This window comes from Syngnathus typhle, linkage group LG7 (genome assembly GCF_033458585.1).
Source record: "Syngnathus typhle isolate RoL2023-S1 ecotype Sweden linkage group LG7, RoL_Styp_1.0, whole genome shotgun sequence".
In the NCBI taxonomy this organism is placed as follows: domain Eukaryota; kingdom Metazoa; phylum Chordata; class Actinopteri; order Syngnathiformes; family Syngnathidae; genus Syngnathus; species Syngnathus typhle.
The window spans coordinates 5,383,077-5,400,730 of NC_083744.1; the positions used below are offsets into that span (position 1 = coordinate 5,383,077).

Consider the following 17,654-nt stretch of genomic DNA (forward strand, 5'->3'; position numbering starts at 1 on the left):
GATTATTTTGTCCAAATATTGGTCATCTCTCAGATTTTGATTATCAACGACAAATGCATCTTCCTAGCTCTCCTGTTTTATCCCCCCCCCCCCTTATAAATTAGTAGGCAGTTATTGCATGATTAGTTTAGAGATTTTTATATATTTTTTTGCACAATTTTGACATCATTCTTTGTGTAAACCAGTTCATTTGTTTATTAAAAGAAAATATAAAAAAGACTTTAAAACAACATACGTTCCCTTGATCTCTTATATATAAAAAAATGTACAGATTTGAAAAGAGCAATGAGTGGAATTTCTGTTATTGCAAGAGACGAGCATAAATATAAGTTGGTGTGCAAAATTGGACCTGTCGAAACATTTAGTGAAAATAAAAAAAGCTTAATGATATAAACACTTATAGCCACTTTCTGAAAACCTGGTTTTGAATTGAAATGTAGAAGCTCAACAGCGTTTTCCTTTGGACACATTTTGTCATTGTCAGTTTGGTTGGTTAAACGGGCTGCCAAAGCCGCTGTCCTGCTGACATTGTCTCAACTCCGAGAACAGAGGCCCACTCATCTTTTCTCCCTCTGAGCCCAGTACGGGCTCCCTCTTTGTGTTCAGCTTCCCTTGATCGGCTGACGTTTGGGTTCGAGTCCAATTCTCTTGGGCAATGTCATTATAAACCGTCAAGTCAGACGTGTCCGGGGTGAGCCCATCAAACTGGCTGAAGTCAGGGGCAGAAACTGAGAACGGCTTCACCGACTCTACTTTCCTCCCCGAGTAAGACGCTCGAGGGAGGTGGTGGCTGTCTGAGTCACTGCTGCTCAGGCTCCAGTTAGTGCGTTTATCATCCCTGACTGGGAACTCCTGCGTGACACAGGGTTCGTTTGGCGTGTCCGCATGGCTTTCCGGTTGTCCACCCTGCAGGTACGCCTCCCTATTTTTGCTCCTCAAAGGAGCAGAGCATGAAGAGGCCACTTTGTGAGGGTAGAGTTGCGCATCTGCCGAGTCCTGGATGTTCACAAGTTTAGTCCGCGCCTGAGTTGTTTTTTGCTCCAAACCCGACAACTTTTTCCTGTGGGTTCTATTCTCCGTTCTTTTGTCAAGTGGTCCAGATGACGGGTTGTTCAAAAAGTCTGTATTACTTGCTGGGGCAGGCCCAGTGGTGGACATTACCGTGATGCCAGCTGTCAACACAAAACTGTCTTAAAATTCAGAGTAAAAACAAAACAATGTATTTCAGAACACTCACTTGGTAAAGCGCGGTTCTTTCCAGATTTATTCTTCACAGGTGTCTCTAGTACTTTAGCCATGGCCGCCAACTTGCAGGCAGCATTCATTATTTTCTTTTCAGGCCTGCTGAAAATATTAGGATTAACGTCACCTTGATTAACTTCAGTGGTGGCAAGTAATTACATCAAAATAATTAAGTTACTGAACTTCAGTGGAGTTTTCAGGTGTACTTGAGTATTTTTTTGCCAAAATGGGATTCTCACTATTCTCAATATTTCAAAGTGTGTAATATTTTTTTCTTAAACACGAGTATCAGCGCTTCTGCTAAAGTACATAGTGCTAAGGAAGACCAGTGATTTAGCAAAAAAAAAAAAAAAACACAATGGCAATCGTGTCTGCTCACCCCGTGGTTTTCCCGTCGTCCTCCAGCAATTCCTGCAGGCAGGTCAGGTAATAGCGTCGCATTTTGCGGGCCGTGTCCTGCCTCTCCCGGAGCACCTCGGTGCGGATCATCCCAGCTGCTCGCTCGCGGCTTTCTTGGAGATAACGCAGCATGTCTCCTGAAGGACCAAAACACAACATTTTGGAAATTTTCCATCCATCTTTCTGTCTTGCTTGTGGCAGAATCACCAACCTCTTATTTTTTCAGCAGTTGTAAAGTATTGCTGCTTCATTTCTTCCAGGCCCTCTTGAAGAGGTTGTTGATGATTTGAAGGCCTGAAAATAGCAACATCACTCTTTATTTTAGAGAAAGAATAAAAAAATCCTCACATTGGGTATCTAAATATTTGCCATGCTCATAGTGATATACTATTTGGTTTTATATGTTGTGAAAATTTTAGCTACATCACAAACCCAGCATCTTCTTTGCTTCGCTTCGCTTCCTCCAGTTGTAGCAGATGCTCCTCATTTGCCTTTTGTAATCGGCGCTCGTGTTCGTCTACAATAAACAGTAGAGATTAACACAATGAACGGCGGGAAATATTCAAACCGCATTTGTTCAAACGTTACCTTTGAGTCTCTGTATGGTTGTTTTGTGTTCTCGGACGCTGTGCTGGAACTGACGGCAAGCTTTTGCCAAGTGCTTCTGAAGCTCCTGGGTTTTCTTCTCCAGTTTACTGGCGGTGTCTGCGCAATCCTTCCTGCTGCAAACCTGCCCTCCACTCTGGGCTAAGGAGCCTACACAGGACAGATTACAGCGTCACGTAAATTCTCCACAAAGCAGACATTTATTTATTTCATTTTCAATCCACTCAAAGCGCAATGAGGCTTTTTCCTACTTTGCATTTTGTTTATTTCTCTTTCGTGCTGTTCTTGCGTTTCTCGTAGCACACAGCTCAACTGAGCCTCACTTATCTGTGGGAAAGGAAGGGAAAAAAATCCGTCAAGGTAAAGCAGCTCACCCCGATCATTGCTATGTTTCAGGATAGGCAAACAGTTAGCTCCTGATGGAACTAAGAACATACTTTCTTCCATTCCTTCTTGGCCTGGCACACAGCTTTGTCAACAATGTCTATGCAGCAAGTTTGAATCACGTGCGTTACGGCGTCCTCTGACACGCGGCCTCTCACGCTCTCCGTGAAACTCTGCTGCTCAGTCCTGGAAGTGCCGAGAAGCTGCGTCTGGACCTCCGCCAGAGCAGTTTGAAGCTCCAAGAGGAAATCTTCCCTCATCTGTCGCTTCTGGGCTTGTTCCTTCTCAGCCTGCTGATATCTCCACTCATCCTCTCTGGCCCTCAGGGTCTGCAGCAGAGCTATCTCCTGCTTCTTATGCTGCTCCTGGAGTTTGGTTTGGTACATTTGCTCGCTGCGAGTTTGGACAAGGGAGATCTCTTGCTGTTTGTCTCTTTTCCAGGCTGCTCTGGCTCCGGCAAGTTCAGCCTCCAACAGTGCGGCTTGTTCTCTTTGTAACTGCTCCAGCTGACTCTGGAGAGTCAAGACCTTCTCTTGTTCTTTAGTCGTACCACATCTTTGACCTTGGTCTTGTTGCTGCTTGCGCCACTGCACCTCTGCTGCCCTCAGAGCCTGCGATACCTGGTACATGTCCAACAAGCAGTGGAAGCATTTGTTTTTCTCCATGAGAATATGGTAATATCTCACCGTCTATATGAGCTGTTTTCATATAAAAAAATGAATGTAAATAAAATGTATAAATGTCACATGTTGGTTAATTTTTCCGGTAATTACCTCAATGATGTGTTTTACCTTTTGTTCCACGTCTTGTTTTTGCAGCTCTTCCCATTTCTCTTTCTCTCTTTGGAGCAAGGCTTGGTATTGCGGCAATGAAGGCAAATCTTCAATCCAGCGGTTATAGGCCCTGGTTACTGCTCCTTCAACCTGTAACAAACACATTTGTGTTTACTCTAAAAAAAAATGCACATGGTCTCACATTCCTGAATCGTTATGACATCCTAATTACAGAATCAAACCTTATTGGCCAAATCGTGGAGATGTTTCTCCTGATTCTCCATCTGGACTTGTTTCCTGGCTTCTTCCACCGCTCGTCGTTGGACTTTGTCAGCTTCCGCTTGCAGCTGCTGTCTCTGGGCACAGAGTTTGGAGTCCAACTCCTTGACGGTGACGGTCAAAGCGTTTGCTTCCGTCTCCTCTGTCTGACAGGTTGCCTCAGAGGTCTCGGGTTGTTTTCCTTGCCTGGCTTCCTCCAGCTTCAGAGTCCAAGTCTTCTCCATCTGCACAGAATCAGAAGCAAACAAAATGATGCTGCTAGTTGCTCCTCCTGAGATACACAGTCATACCTGATGTCGCGCTTCATCCCAAGCAGCCTTGGCCAAGGCTATGTGAGATTTCACCTGCTGCTGGATCTCAGCCTCCTTCTCCTTGGACCAGAGAGCCTTGAGCTGGGCGATGGAGGCCCGATGCTGCACCTCTAGCTCAGTCCTTAGTTTCTCCACATCTGTGCTGCTCTCCCCTTTTTTCTTTTGTGTGGGTGTAGCAAATCAAGAAAGTGTCATATATTTTACCAATAAATTTCTAGGGAGCAGCAGATTTTGATATTGAAGATGTCCGATTGGGTATACTTCAATTTCTTTTCTCAGTGCATCCTCCGTGGCTTTGTTTCTGATGCTTTCCTCCAAGATTTCCTTTTCCTTGCAGACAGATATGTAATACTCTTGCACAGCCAACACCTTATCATTGGCCTCAGAGAGCTGAGAGCTGGGCAGGAATGAATCCACAATGAGCTGCTTCAATACAGTTAGTTCAAAACTTAAAATGTCCCGACGGGCACGTACTTTAGGTCTTGGATTTGTCGCTCGTGTTGTGCCGTCAGACGTTCAAGCTGATCGTTGTGTTGCAGCATGAGCTCCGTCCTGACTCGTGTCACCACGTCGTCCCTGTGCTGCTGATTAATCCGCTCGGATCTTCATCGAGAGACGGACATGGTTAATGAAAAAGAGTCAAGGTTTCATTTGCTCCCTTGTGTTTGTCTTACTGCTTAGCAGCCGCCTGCTTCTCCTGGTGCAACTCTTGAATCATCTCTCTCGTCTTGACGCAGAGCTCTGAGTTGGCAGAACGGACCTTTTCCTCACTCTGCTGCAGCTCTGCAATTTTACTTTGCAGCCCCTAGAATTGAAAGACAACAATAGTAGCAAAGCTCCATATTGTCATTTAGTAAACACAACGGGGCCTTTAGCAAAATGACTGATGACCAACCTCCACTTGATCTTGCAAGCGTTGTTTGTCTTCCTGGAGTTTCACTAACTCATTCTGGTCCTCTGCAGTCAAGTTTGGATGTTTTACCTGGATGGATTGTCTAACCTGCGGCCAAGAAAGCTTACGTCAAACTTGGATCATTCGTTTCAGTGTCAGATTTTTCATCATAGTGCGTACCGATGAGCTGAGCTTGGCTTCGTCTAATTGGTTCTGCAGCTCGTCTGCCCGGGCCCGACACTGTTGGAGCTCCTCCTGCAGGTGACTGATCTTCTGCCTCTTGCTCTTTAAACTCCCCAAGCAGCGCTGCATTTCCACTTGCAGTTGGCGCAAAGTTTCATCCTGAGGCAGCTGCGAGTCTGACAGGGTGGCCAGGGCCACGCTGTTCACGCAGAAAGAGTCTCAGAATTATTTGAGAGAATATTACATGATTAAAAAATGAACTGGTTGGACAAGTACCTGCGGAGAGAACCATTGGTTTTCTTAAAGCCTAACGCCAAACAGGATTCAGAGAGCTGGTTCTGGCAGTCCCAGTTGGGCTCTAATGCAATAACGCCATGTTTTACAGCAGATTCATACAGCATGATCTGCTCCTTCAAGTCAGCAAGATCCTCCTACGGGGTTAAAAGAAAATGAGAAACAAAGTGATTCTTTTTGAGACACAAAACCGAATAACAAACCTGTAAGTCTCTGTTCATATTGTCACTTAAAACCTTGGCCGTTTGAGCCTGCTGTAGTTTGATTTGGATTTGACTCATTTCTTGCACAGAACCTGGAGAAGAAATAAAAATCGGAGTAAAGCCAAAGAAAAGCTGGCTAAATAACGGCTGTCCACATTGTAGACAACTTTGGCTCACTCGTCTGCAAGAGCTTGGCACATTGTTGCTGACTCTTCTCCAGACTCTGGGTGAGAGCATTGACCACTCTGGCTCGCTCAAGTTGCTCTTCTTCCCGTTGCCGCTCCAACTGTTTCACTTGCTCACGGAACTTCTGACTAGCATCCATCTGAAAAGCATCGTCATGACGTTTAAAAGCAATTAGACCAAAGATAGGCCAGAAGTAAAAATCCAAACCTGTTCCTCCAGAGCTTGAGACTTAGCATCAAGCTGCTGCTGTAAGACCAAGATCGCGGCCTCATGCTGCTCCTTGATGACGGCGAGGTCTCTGTCGTGCTGCTTACGTGATTTGGACAGCGTGTCCGAACGACACAGCTCCAACATCTGCTGCTTCATAGTGTCAACAGCGGCCTCGGCAACCCGCTGCTTCTTTGTGTTCTGAAATTAAACTTTATATCAATGCTTTCTGACGAGCTACTGTACGAGCTCTTACAACTTACCTCCTGGTCTCGCTCATTCAAGATTTGTATTTGCTGCTCCATCGTCTTGAGTTTGCTTTGCATTTGAAGCTCCCGCTCTTTGGCCTCCCCCAGGAGTCGAGTCGATTCCTTAAGACTTGTGGCAAGGTCATTTTTCTGATCTGTGTGTAAATAAATCAAAAGTGAATTGCAGACAAATGTCTAGACTGTAGATATGGATTTTTTAGTCCAAGTAATATCAGATTCAAGTTGTTTCCTTCTCTCGGGGCCACATCATTTCATCAAAGACAGATAAGGAAAAATACCTTTAGCAATTACCAACTGGTGCTCAAGGTATCTCGTGTTGCGCTTTGAATCCTCAAACTTTTGCTCCAAGTCCTCATTTTGCCTTTTAAGAGCTACGTTGAATATCTGTAACTGGGTAATCTGCTCTTTCTCAGCAGTTTCTAAAAGATAGCAGAAAGGAACGTCAGTCAGTGAAACTTCAAATGGCTGAAACTTCAAATTGCATCTTTGGTTACAAGTACTAGGCATATAGCATACAAAAAAAAATGCTATAGGGCGAGAAATGTTTCCCAACCTCTGGACATTGTCAGACAACATTATGAGACTTACGCTGTGTTGAGTCAAGGAATTCTCTTTGTAGTTGATCAAATGGACGCTCTTGTTGTGTAGCCTGTGAGCTCAACATCTGACGTGGAGGGCCGTGAGGATTGTAGCTGACCCGGTAATCATCCGCACGTCGTTCCACTGCTCCAGGCTTAAGATTTGAAAGAAGAAAACACCGGAAAAGCAATATTTAAATGAAAACTTCTTTTGTGTCAAGTTAGGTATTTATCTATTCATTTTATTGCTCTTCAAAGAGGCTAATTGGTTCATCCTGGTTTAAAATTTTTTTTTAAAAAAAGCGGCTAAAATTACAATATTAATTTCCAGTAAAATCGCTTTTTCTGGCAGAAGAAAGAATCAGCCTTACCTGAGATTGCACTCTGGGATTATTACAGTCACTAGTTCCATCTCCATTGCAGTTGACAATGTTATTAGCAGGAAGGTGTGGCTCATATGGATCATCTGTGGAGAAACCATTGGCTTCTGAAGATCGTTCTGTTCCCATGCTGTTTTGGGTGCAGTCTTCCTGGGTGAACTGAGAATCTGAATGCTGGTTCCAGATATGAGCCGAAGGTTGAGAATGACCATTGCTCTGAACGCCTCCATCTTCATAAGTAAAATCATGATGATCGTAGTCTTCTTCATAGCCCTTTTATGAGACATTGAAAGTTTGGTGGTTATTTTTCAATTGAAAGGAAAAGACAAAACTGGTGTCAGGTATGTATAAATAATAAAACTACATAAAAACGTGCCTGCTCATGAGAATTTGGCCTGGGATGATCTGACCGCTGTTGAGTCCATTTGGACTGTGGGCTGTAAAGAGACACCAAAAGCACTCAACGATCAACTCCACAATCGACGGTTATTAATCAATCGACTAACAATCTTGTATCCCATCCCGAGTAGGAACAACACTGAGATTCGGCAAAAGCCATTTCATTCAAGCATGTTACCTGGTTTCAGCATTTCTATTTATTAATTCCTGCTCTGTGCAGGAGGAGTCTCTGCTGTCCTCCAGCATGTCATCTGGCATGTTTGCGAGGAGATTGTGGAGCTGCAGGGGGGGAAAAAAAAACAACAACCTCAAGGCGGTGAGTCATCATGTTCGTGCTGCAACCAAGGACTATAAACACAGAACAAAAGATGTCAAAAATGTTTAATCGCATGAAGTCTCCCTTTGATAGGTATTAAAAAATGAAAACTGCAAATTGTGTTAAGAAGTAGCACTTCATATTTACAAATGAAATAAAATCTTTCATTTTAGAATTACTACTTCCTAATTGGGCTTCTAATATTTGAGTAAAAGTATATGCTTTGTTAAATCATAATAAAACTGCAGTACAGTTTCAGTGACAAAGACAATTTAAATTATTGTCTCCACATCAACCAGCCATGCCCCTTTGGATCTCAGTAAAAAGTACATTCTTCTTATGTCAGAAACAGGCTTAACATGCTTGCGTTATTCCAGCGATTCAAACAAAACCAGCTGAACTTACTTCCCATAAGGACCGTTGAATCGTCTGTAAATCCTCCACCGTGTCCTCAACCGAAGGACCCATATTATCCCATTTGCACATTTAGCACAAGAAAATGTATCCACTTCAAGCGCCAATCCAATTCATGGCATCCCAACTGATTACACATTTCAAAACAACCAAATAGTCCATGGCATGTTGTCGACTCCGGGCACAACTCATGTGCTCCATTGTTTGAACAAAACATATAGCAAAGCTAAATGGAGCAGAAACATTCCACTTACTGGCAGGAAACATTTTCCACTTGACTAGTTAATCTATAAAACGTAGGATCCATTGCTAAAATCAAAAAGTAGATTATTAATAGATTCACAACATCCAGTTAGTCTTTTTGTTGCAGTCTTCGGGAACATAATTCTTCATGGTTGCTCTTAAGTGGCATTGTGAACAAAACAAGTAATAGTATGAAAGTAGGTTAACCACATAGCGGCCGGCTACATCCAGTGACACACCAGGAAGAAGCCAACAGGGCCAATCGCAATACAAAGCAACATATTGAGGGGATGAGTCATAACAACAACCCTGCGTACCAGCCTCAGTGTGAAGGTTTTATGCTAATCCTCAAATAGATCCAAACAAGGAAACATATTTGAAGCTCACAATTGTAATATTGGTGAATGGAATGATTATATTGATAATAATATTGTGTTGTACCTCTTGTTTTCTCGCAAGGTCATCTTGGTCGTATTCTTCCTCATCATCCTGGGTTTGGAGAGCAGCAGTATCAAAATCTATAGACATGATGGTTTTTGCTGCACGGGGAAGATATATACAAAAATACAAGAATATGAATACCTCCGTATTTATTGTAAGGCTATCAGATGTAAAACGAGAGTTGCCTGAAATTAGGATAATGTTGTGCGTAACAGTGTATACAAAAGACCTTACCTTTAGACACACCCCGGGGACAGAATTTCACGTGGTTATTCCTCTCTTAAAAATGACGTTAATGGTTGATAAATGCTCGCCACATTGTTGTTTACAGTGCAGCGAGGCAAGCTAAGCAGCCTCAACGGAGTCACGTTAGCTTCCTTTACTATTACAGAAAAGAGAAGTAAAATACAAACGGACCATTTTTTAAAAGTATCCGCATACCTTTGTTGGTGGAACGTGATTATTAATTAACCCGTTGTTAGTTTAATTTGTTGTCATTTGGCCCAGCACTTTGCTTCGTGAGCTATTAAAGCTAAAAGAGGCTAACCGGATGTTCGCTCGTCCTCGTCCACTTTGAAAAGTCGCGCGCAGTTGCGCTGCGTTCGCGCCAATGAAACCCAGTTTGGAACGTTTTTGATACGCGTTCACACACTTAATGCACCAACCAACATTTGCATCACGTTTACATCACGTTGAACATCACATTCATGATAAAAACAGTGATTTGTATTTTGTCCTTCAAATAAACGGCACTGAAGAAACTGACTTCATGATAACGTGCGTTTTGAATTGTGGGCAATGTAGTCCTATTGTCGACCGCCATTTTTGAAGTACACTGACGTCAGCGTCTCGCCTCCTTCATTCGATATCGTTTCCGTATTTGTACCGCTCGGTCTTACTGTTCCAGAGTCAGTTTTTTTTATGTATTTTTCTTAGCGCGTCGGCCTAAAACGCACAGTAAACAACTGATTCCGATTCAGCTGAATCAGCATCCGGTCAGCTGAACAGGACTTTGGGCTCCGTGTAACCCAAAAGAACGTCCGTAATTTCATTCAAAAATGGCAACAAATCCTCCCAAATTCAAAGTTTCGGTCGTTGATGATGAAAGGTGAGTATCTGGAGTTACTTAAAGGCTAAGGGATTAAGGAAATGATGTTTGCTTTCTTTACATTTAGGCTGCAAAACTTGAAAAATACTTTTGAAAGACAGTACGGAGGATCACCTCTCTTCTATGCATGTGCACCTGGAAGAGTCAATCTCATAGGTAACTAACTTCAATGCAGAATGTAATGGACTCTATTGAATGATACAATTAAAAAACACTGTATAACATTGGATAAAAAAAAAATCAATATGCTTTGATCCCAGTAGGTCTTTGTTTTATGGTTGACATTAAATTCCGCTTGTTTCCCTCATTTTCTTTTATATTACAGGAGAGCACATTGATTATTGTGGCTTCTCTGTGCTTCCGATGGCTATTGAACAGAATATTCTTGCTGCCGTCTCATTAAATAATTCAGGGACGATCCAACTATCTAATATTAATACTCTCTACAGGTGGGACTTTAAACCTTTCCATATGTGGGTAGTATACATGACCATCACAGACGGGATAATAAATATGAAATATGTCTATTTTTATTCTGCAGCAATATCGCAGTGTCCACCTCAGAGGAAATTGTTATTGACAAAAATAACCCAAAGTGGTATTATTATTTCCTGTGTGGAGTTAAAGGCATTCAGGTATGACATATGAACCTTGATCAGACTGCGCAATATAAACAAAAGGTCCAAATTTCACAAATTAAACCTCTTGTGTTCACAATAGGAGAAGTTTGGGATCGCACGTTTACAGGGAATGTCATGTGTCATCGACGGAAACGTTCCTCCAAGCTCCGGCCTCTCCAGTTCTAGTGCTCTGGTTTGTTGTGCTGGACTCGTAACAATGGAGGCAAATCAGAAGTCCCTCTCCAAAGTAATCCATAATCAAATCATTCCAAAATACTATGATAACCAGCAGTCGTGCTTAACAAACATCATCTTTGTATTTCAGGTAGATCTCGCAGAGACATGTACCAAATGTGAGAGCTACATTGGCACCGAGGGAGGAGGTATGGACCAGTCCATCTCAATCCTGGCAGAGAAAGAAACCGTATGTACAAAGTCTTCACTCTCATGAATAAATATAGCAGGTCCACTCTGTAGTATATTTAATTTTTTTGTGTGATGTGCCCTCCAACAGGCAAAACTGATTGAATTTGGACCTTTGAGGACCACTGATGTCCCACTCCCTGACAGTGCTGTATTTGTAATTTCCAACTCATGTGTGGAGATGAATAAAGCGGCATCTTCTCATTACAACAGCCGTGTGGTGGATTGTCGGATCGCGACAAAGGTATGATGTCAAGGGAAGGTCTAATTTTTTCAAGAATCTGAAAAACCTCTCGGACGTGTGGAAAGCCAACAAACATTTGCTTGTGTTATTGTGAGCACAGTTGCTGGCCCAAGCTAAAGGTTTGAACCAGAAAGAGTTTTTGAAGCTGGCCCAGGTGCCAACAGAGATAAATGCATCTCTGGAAGAGATGCTGGCACTGGTGGAGGAAGTCCTACATCCTGAACCGTACAGCCGAGATGAGATCTGTAAGATTTTGGGAATCACCTCCCAGCAGTTCTCCACAGAGTTGCTTAGTGCGAATACTCAACACGGTGAGCAAATAAACAGCAGAAAGAATGCAACAAAGACAAGCATGAATTTGATTTCTTACTTTTTATTTTTTTTGTCACTCATAGTAACTCAGTTCAAGCTATACCAGCGAGCCAAGCATGTATACGGCGAAGCAGCACGTGTGCTACGCTTCAAGAACGTGTGTGACTGTGCACCTAGCGATTCTATGCAGTTACTGGGTGACTTGATGAACCAAAGCCATGCGAGCTGCAGAGATCTTTATGAGTGCAGCTGCCCTGAACTGGACCAATTGGTGGACATTTGCCTGTGAGTATAAAGTCTGACCTAATCTCCAAAATACAATAGAGGTCTTGAGTATGCATTTTCTATAGATTGGATGAAGAAGCCATCAGAACATATCAGAAAATGTCCTCACAGATTTTTTTTTTGGCCATACTGACAGGAAATCGGGTGCTGTAGGCTCCCGTCTGACAGGAGCAGGTTGGGGCGGCTGCGCTGTGTCCATGGTTCACAGGGACAAAGTCCAGTCTTTCTTGCAAGCAGTAAGGGAAGCTTACTACCTCCCTGATCCACGAAGAGCAGCAATGGAAAAGCAAAGTTTGTTTGTATCAAAGCCTGGAGGAGGAGCTGCAATTTATTCTGAGAAATGATGTGTATTGTTATATACAGTAGAACAAAAAAAGCAGGATAACGATAAGGTAGCAAACATTTGAATTTATTCAGGCAAATGAAGGAAAACTTTTTTTAGACCATTTTTTTTTGCAATAAATGTTGTTTGCGCTATCTTGTCTTCTGGTCGGTATTTGATATACTTAAGGTGACAACTTCCGGGAATAAGTTTGTCCTTTGGCGTCTTGTTCTATTTTTGTTAGTTGTACTAGGTTCATCTTGTTTTTTCTTTTTCAATTACTTCTCTGGTTCTTCTATATCAAACAAATTTGTTTTAGGTTCATTTACCTGACATGTTTCGGCGGAATCTTCCGCCTTCATCAGAGTGTCACTGATGTGTTTGTGACGCGTCTTTATCAGCTGATTTTTGTTGTAGAAATAAAAATTGAAAATAAGACTTTAGTTAGACTTTCCATTACTTGTTCCAAATACAAGACAATCGAGCTGTATTTTAAATGTAGCGTTTATTTTTATACGAAAATCAAATAACCCTCATTTATTTTTAGATTATAAAATCATTTGCATTTGAACAGTATATTAACCAGTATAGAGCATCACTGTACAAGAATAAATGTTTTTCAGTGATCATTCCCCGATAACCCAAACCCCGATGAGACAAAATTCGATTCTAAAAAAACTCCCTTTCCCAGAATGCTTAGCGCCGTAGGGCTTCAAACCGGAAATCCGCTCTTGTTTTTAATCTGCTTGAAAAACGTGGTACAATTCGCAGTGTGCGGATTAATATAAGAGCAATTTGCTGTTGTCCCTGCTGTTTGTTATTAGCCCTTTGCTGACCGGCGACATGTTCTTGCAAATTTACCTCGACGATAGTGGGGACAGAGTCTACACTTTGAAGGTATGTTTTTTTTTTCGTCATATTATTAGCAGCTAGCATTACCCAGTCAAATCTCTGGAGCCTATTGTTAGTGTTAGTTTGAACCCCTTAATATGTCTTCTCAGACCAGTTTTAGGTCAATTTATCACTGGGCTGTTTCTTTAAATTGTAATTAACTAACCTTGTTTTGTTGCCGATTGACAGAAAGTGGCACCTAATGGCCAGCCTACCTGCTCGGCCCACCCAGCCCGCTTCTCCCCAGACGACAAGTTCTCTCGACACCGGGTGACCCTGAAAAAACGCTTCGGACTTCTGCTCACCCAACAGCCTCGACCTGTTCTGTGAACGAGATCAGATATGGAGGGATATCTGGAATGCATAGAAGAGAAGGAAACTTTAAATCCTTAACACGCCAGGACTTGTCCCAAATTCTATTCCTGCAAGTGTGCTGTGTGATGTTCACATTGCATTGTCCCTTTGCAATAATTCCTTTTTTTTTTTTTTAAAGACATTTGATTTTGTGTTGAAGGTGTCCAATAAACACCCAGAGATGAGAACAGTTGGAATAAAGACACGATACGACAAATATGTGGTCGTTCATGTTAAATTATTTGCCTCTATGTAAAGTGAGCCTGTGGTCAAACGTAGAAAATGAAAACTAACACTGCTGTCATAAATGGATAAACACATGACTTGATTGTGTTTCATGTATTTCATTCAGTTTCTTAGTATCACATTTATGAGTGCACATTTTTTAAGATTTTGCAATGGTAAAATGAGGACCCAGTAATTCGAGACCACGACGCACCATTTATATGCTGGTGTCGCATCTGATTGGTCGATAACTTGAGGGGGCGTGACCCTGGTGCCAGTCAGGGGAAGTGTTGAAAGTTCATTTTGGAACGCTCAAACCCGACGTGACGTAAATACTGCAGATCGTGGCCGACAACCGATTGTAGCAAACGTAGGTACCTAATGCTAATGTAAGTATGATACAAGCATTTACTAGACAACCTCAATTTCGGCGTGTACCTTCCTGTTTATCGGTACAAATGTTATTGCGCATTATCTCGGAGTCACGCAATAAGGAGTGGCAAACTGTTAAAATGCGCCAATTTTGTGAAATTGAATGTCATGTCTTGAATGATGTCGCCATCAACGACCCTTGTATTAGCTAAGATGTGGCTAACTTCTAACCTTGGCCTTATACATGCATCAAATGATATGTCATTGTCTTCATTGGAACAGGATGGCTGCTTTCCGTGGTTCTGTGGGCTTTTGCGCCTCTCGTCTTCACACAAGCAGTCGTTCCCCTGCAAAACAGCATTACAAAATGTTGGTGCTAGGGGGAGGAAGTGGAGGAATTGCAATGAGTGCACGCATGAAGAGGATGCTGGGAGCTGAGAATGTGGCAGTAGTGGAACCTAGTGAGGCAAGTACAACTCATGACTGAAAATAATTAAGATTTTTGTTATTTTACTATCATGCAAATCTTCAGATGCATTACTACCAGCCCCTGTGGACTCTGGTTGGGGCCGGTGCTAAAAGTTTAGCTACATCGGGAAGGCCCACATCAAGTGTTATGCCATCAGGTGTCAAGCTGGTGAAATCTAAAGTTGAGGAAATAAACCCGGATGCAAACACCGTGCGCACTGATGACGGGTCTGAGGTATGTTTGTGTTACTAAGTCTGTAAAGTTGTTCAGCGTGCAAGCATTTGTTGTCATATTTAACGAGGTGACCTTCGTTCCCAATTGCAGATCTCTTATGATTATCTGATTGTCGCTCTTGGTTTGCAGCTTCATTTTGAGAAGGTGAGGGTGTGCTTTTTATTTTTTTTACTTGTCAGCAATATGCCATCCACTTTATGTCCTCAGATTAAAGGTCTTCCTGAAGGATTTGAACATCCAAAAATTGGATCCAATTATTCACTTGAAACTGTGGACAAAACTTGGGCGGCCTTACAATCCTTTAAAGAAGGCAACGCTGTATTCTCTTTCCCAAACACACCGGTTAAATGTGCTGGAGCTCCACAGAAGATAATGTACCTCTCAGATGCTTTCCTCAGAAAGGTACGGGAATTTTGCACACCAGTAAAACTGTGTTTGTATTGTTAATTCTTTTATGTGTGTTTCATGTGAAGACAGGAAAGCGGGCAAAAGCAAATATCATTTACAACACTTCGCTTCCTGTGATATTTGGGGTTAAGAAATATGCTGACTCACTTTGGGATATTGTCAAACAACGGGATATCAATGTGAACTTGAGGCAAAATCTGATTGAAGTGCGTGCGGACAAACAAGAAGCTATCTTTGAGAATCTTGACAAACCGGGTGAGACGAGTGTCATTCAGGTAAGTCGTTTTCAATGCAACAGCACAACAATTCTATTGAATTTACTTTACATATTTCAACCAAATATTTTTTTTCTTGTAAGTACGATATGCTTCATGTTACCCCACCCATGGGACCCAACTCTGTGATAAAAAGCAGCCTACTGGCCGATGAGGGCGGCTGGTTGGATGTCGACAAGGACAACCTTCAACACAAGAAGTACCCAAACGTGTTTGGGATCGGGGACTGCACAAACTTGCCGACTTCCAAAACGGCTGCTGCTGTCGGTAAGACGTGATGTTGTGGAGGCACTAAACTGCTGTGTCTGAGTCATGATTCTTCTACCCATTTGGTTAGTGTTAAAACTGACTCCAAACTAGACATCTGAGCTTCACTACATAAGAATTACTTTGAGGAATGGTATCATGAGCTTTTCTGTTTACATTCCACACATGCATTTAAGATGTGGCTTGATTGTGAGAGGGAGGCCATGTTATGTGTTTGGATGTTTTTCCCCATCTGAATTTCTATTTTATTTGTCAGTTTTTGGGATTTATTCAGTTTATATGGTTTCTTGTTTTAGCTGCACAGTCTGCTGTTTTGAACAGAACCATCAAAAAGATTTTGAAAAATGAGAAACCAGATAAAAAGGTAATGTATGACAAAAAATTATATATATATATATATACATATACATATACGTGTGTGTGTGTGTGTGTGTGTGTATATATATGTGTACATATGTGTCAAAGTCTGCTTTATTATAATCTGCTTTTTATTATAATCACCTTTTAGTATGATGGCTACACATCATGTCCGTTGGTTACAAGCTACAACACGGTTGTTCTGGCCGAGTTTGACTACAATGGTGAACCACTGGAAACGTTCCCCATCAACCAAGCCAAGGAAAGGAGACTCATGTACCACATGAAAGCTGACGTGATGCCCCACCTCTACTGGCACGGGCTCCTCACGTACGTTTATTCTTCCCCTACTAACGATTACATAACCTTTTGGATTCTTTCTTATTTATGTTCATGTGTCATATTCAGGGGCTTATGGGGTGGGCCAGAACCATACAGGAAACTCCTGCATCTTGGGATGAAGTGATTCCTGATGATGAATGATCAGTGGGGAAAAGCCGCTTTTACTTTACAGGATATAAGTAAGATTTAGCTTTCATATTGCTGACAAATAAAATGGCTTTGCTTGATTGTATTTAGATTCTACTAAAGACAGCATAATATTTGTTTCATACAGTTTAACTTGCAACGTGTGGATTTTGTCCAAGTTGTGTTAATGTACGTGAATGTTAAAAACGGAACATTAGTCATATTTGCTGGATCGCAGTTGGACTTCCTTGTGTATCGCAATGTGTTTCCACGCCAAACTATGAATGTGAATGAAAACCGACTCAAAGTTTCTTAGTGGTTTTCCTTTGTGAGATTATAGTAAGTAAAGTATTAGAAACTGACACAATTATTTTTATTTAATGTATCGCTGAAGACAGCTACGATGGGCTCCAGCGCGTCTGCAACACTTGTGAGCGGTTCATTTAACGGGTGGATTATTTTTGAAAGCCTGGCGATAAAACAAAAAGTCAAGTAGGTCTTTATTCAGAACCAAGCCAAGAGCAATTCGTGCTAAGGTGACCTTAGTAAGGTGAATGTGAGACGGTCGGTGGGGTGGACAAGTGGAGATAATAATCATAAATTGTGCTATGTATTGCTTACAATTGTATCTCAATAATTTTTATTTATCAGGGTGCTATGAATAATATTTGTTACTATTTCAGTGCTGTGTGGTGGGGGGAAAAAAGGATAATAAAGAGGACAACGAATTTGTTCTGAAATCTTTTTACTCCTTTGCCACCCAGTGGAAGGAATTATGGGGTTCTACTGTATTGAGTGAAAATCCCCACAAAATTGACGCCAATTGAAATGCATTGGTCAAACATTAAATTTTCCAAAGAAAACAAATAAAAAATGTTTTTTTTCCACCGAAAAAAGGGGATTGCCCCTTACCAAAAATACATATATGGTGGGGAAAAATAGTCAATAGGTGAATCTGCGGGTGCCACTATACCTCGCTTTGTTCAGATTAGTATTTTTTTTTTCCTCTTCTTTCGATTTC

At 41.8% G+C, this 17,654-nt stretch overlaps 4 protein-coding genes and 1 long non-coding RNA gene across 12 annotated transcripts; 3 read left to right on the forward strand and 2 right to left on the reverse strand.

Moving 5' to 3' along the window:
* Positions 1-122: 122 nt before the first annotated feature.
* cep152 (centrosomal protein 152) lies at positions 123-9,599 on the reverse strand. 7 transcript variants are annotated; one of them, XM_061282790.1, is made up of 29 exons: positions 9,441-9,599; positions 9,234-9,381; positions 9,000-9,097; positions 7,764-7,864; positions 7,563-7,623; positions 7,178-7,459; positions 6,817-6,961; positions 6,507-6,647; positions 6,223-6,362; positions 5,960-6,160; positions 5,744-5,891; positions 5,567-5,658; positions 5,346-5,500; positions 5,067-5,268; positions 4,890-4,994; positions 4,669-4,799; positions 4,469-4,597; positions 4,256-4,391; positions 3,974-4,153; positions 3,647-3,907; positions 3,423-3,554; positions 2,685-3,251; positions 2,499-2,574; positions 2,230-2,397; positions 2,065-2,158; positions 1,853-1,935; positions 1,622-1,778; positions 1,238-1,344; positions 123-1,172 (listed from the first exon to the last, which is right to left on the reverse strand). In XM_061282790.1, exons 3-29 carry the CDS (start codon positions 9,084-9,086, stop codon positions 481-483), a joined length of 4,773 nt encoding a protein of 1,590 aa, XP_061138774.1. In that variant the 5' UTR covers positions 9,087-9,097; positions 9,234-9,381; positions 9,441-9,599; the 3' UTR covers positions 123-480. The 7 variants fall into 7 exon arrangements, with proteins under 7 accessions (XP_061138774.1, XP_061138778.1, XP_061138777.1 ...); XM_061282794.1 differs by having other exon boundaries at positions 1,238-1,341; positions 2,074-2,158; positions 9,234-9,590; XM_061282793.1 differs by having other exon boundaries at positions 2,074-2,158; positions 9,234-9,590.
* Positions 9,600-9,847: 248 nt separating this feature from the next.
* Positions 9,848-12,473, forward strand: galk2 (galactokinase 2). The gene is made up of 10 exons (XM_061282801.1): positions 9,848-10,107; positions 10,175-10,263; positions 10,433-10,556; positions 10,649-10,742; positions 10,828-10,974; positions 11,053-11,151; positions 11,242-11,394; positions 11,495-11,705; positions 11,790-11,991; positions 12,128-12,473. Exons 1-10 carry the CDS (start codon positions 10,058-10,060, stop codon positions 12,333-12,335), a joined length of 1,377 nt encoding a protein of 458 aa, XP_061138785.1. The 5' UTR covers positions 9,848-10,057; the 3' UTR covers positions 12,336-12,473.
* LOC133156811 (uncharacterized) lies at positions 12,385-13,505 on the reverse strand. Its single transcript, XR_009714900.1, has 2 exons — positions 13,371-13,505; positions 12,385-12,544 (listed from the first exon to the last, which is right to left on the reverse strand). It is a non-coding gene; the product is annotated as an uncharacterized LOC133156811 (long non-coding RNA).
* Positions 13,014-13,775, forward strand: nop10 (NOP10 ribonucleoprotein homolog (yeast)). Its single transcript, XM_061282807.1, has 2 exons — positions 13,014-13,210; positions 13,394-13,775. The coding sequence occupies exons 1-2, from the start codon at positions 13,157-13,159 to the stop codon at positions 13,532-13,534; spliced, it is 195 nt and encodes a 64-aa protein (XP_061138791.1). The 5' UTR covers positions 13,014-13,156; the 3' UTR covers positions 13,535-13,775.
* Positions 13,776-14,018: 243 nt separating this feature from the next.
* On the forward strand, positions 14,019-16,944 carry sqor (sulfide quinone oxidoreductase). 2 transcript variants are annotated; one of them, XM_061282802.1, is made up of 10 exons: positions 14,019-14,172; positions 14,438-14,621; positions 14,688-14,858; positions 14,949-15,002; positions 15,066-15,260; positions 15,332-15,541; positions 15,625-15,808; positions 16,105-16,172; positions 16,317-16,495; positions 16,574-16,944. In XM_061282802.1, the coding sequence occupies exons 1-10, from the start codon at positions 14,165-14,167 to the stop codon at positions 16,629-16,631; spliced, it is 1,311 nt and encodes a 436-aa protein (XP_061138786.1). In that variant the 5' UTR covers positions 14,019-14,164; the 3' UTR covers positions 16,632-16,944. The 2 variants fall into 2 exon arrangements, with proteins under 2 accessions (XP_061138786.1, XP_061138787.1); XM_061282803.1 differs by having other exon boundaries at positions 14,031-14,153.
* Positions 16,945-17,654: the final 710 nt, after the last annotated feature.